The sequence below is a fragment of the Eimeria tenella genome, genomic scaffold (genome assembly GCF_000499545.2).
Source record: "Eimeria tenella Houghton genomic scaffold, Eth_scaff2673, whole genome shotgun sequence".
Lineage (NCBI taxonomy): Eukaryota > Apicomplexa > Conoidasida > Eucoccidiorida > Eimeriidae > Eimeria > Eimeria tenella.
This window is the reverse complement of record NW_013542549.1, coordinates 1-539: the sequence shown is the minus strand read 5'-3', so window position 1 is coordinate 539 and position 539 is coordinate 1. Positions and strand designations below refer to the sequence as shown.

At 47.3% G+C, this 539-nt stretch overlaps 1 protein-coding gene across 1 annotated transcript; it reads left to right on the top strand.

Annotated features, from left to right (window-relative positions):
• Positions 1-45: 45 nt before the first annotated feature.
• Positions 46-383, top strand: ETH_00039870 (uncharacterized protein; the record flags this gene model as incomplete). The annotated part of the gene is made up of 2 exons (XM_013375311.1): positions 46-117; positions 249-383. 2 exons carry the CDS (start codon positions 46-48, stop codon positions 381-383), a joined length of 207 nt encoding a protein of 68 aa, XP_013230765.1.
• Positions 384-539: the final 156 nt, after the last annotated feature.

Genomic DNA, 539 nt, shown 5'->3' with positions numbered 1-539 from the left:
TTGTTTGTGTGCCAGGAAGTTTTATCTGCAGAAGAAGTATCGAATATGAAGGCGGACATATGGGAGTTTTACAACAAAGAATATGAAAGCAGCAAAACATTCGTTCCTGCACATCAGGTTGGCAGTAACTGAGATTTACAAGCACATTGTAGGCGCGCAGGCTCGCCTACATTTGTCTTCGCAAACCCTGCTTCGCTGCCTGCTAGTTGCCGTTTAGTTGTTTGTCAAGGTTCACTTTATTTGTTCAGTACCAATACGCCCCACAATGGAAGCACTTGGTCACCCCAGATCATCCCTCCCCTCCACGAGTTACAGGTACTGCGGACTTGAAGCCCTCACAAGCCCTGATCGGCGACAAGTGCCTTAGTCTTATGAGCGTTTGACTGTAGTTGATCCTGTTACTGTGCGTGTAGGTCAAATGCGCTTACATTTGCTTGTCTATTCCCTTTTGGTTCATTCCTGTCGGACCCTGCGGACGACTTCGCTGGCAGACAGAGGCAGCGGTTGAATGTTCAAATGATCGAAACATTGAGCAAGTA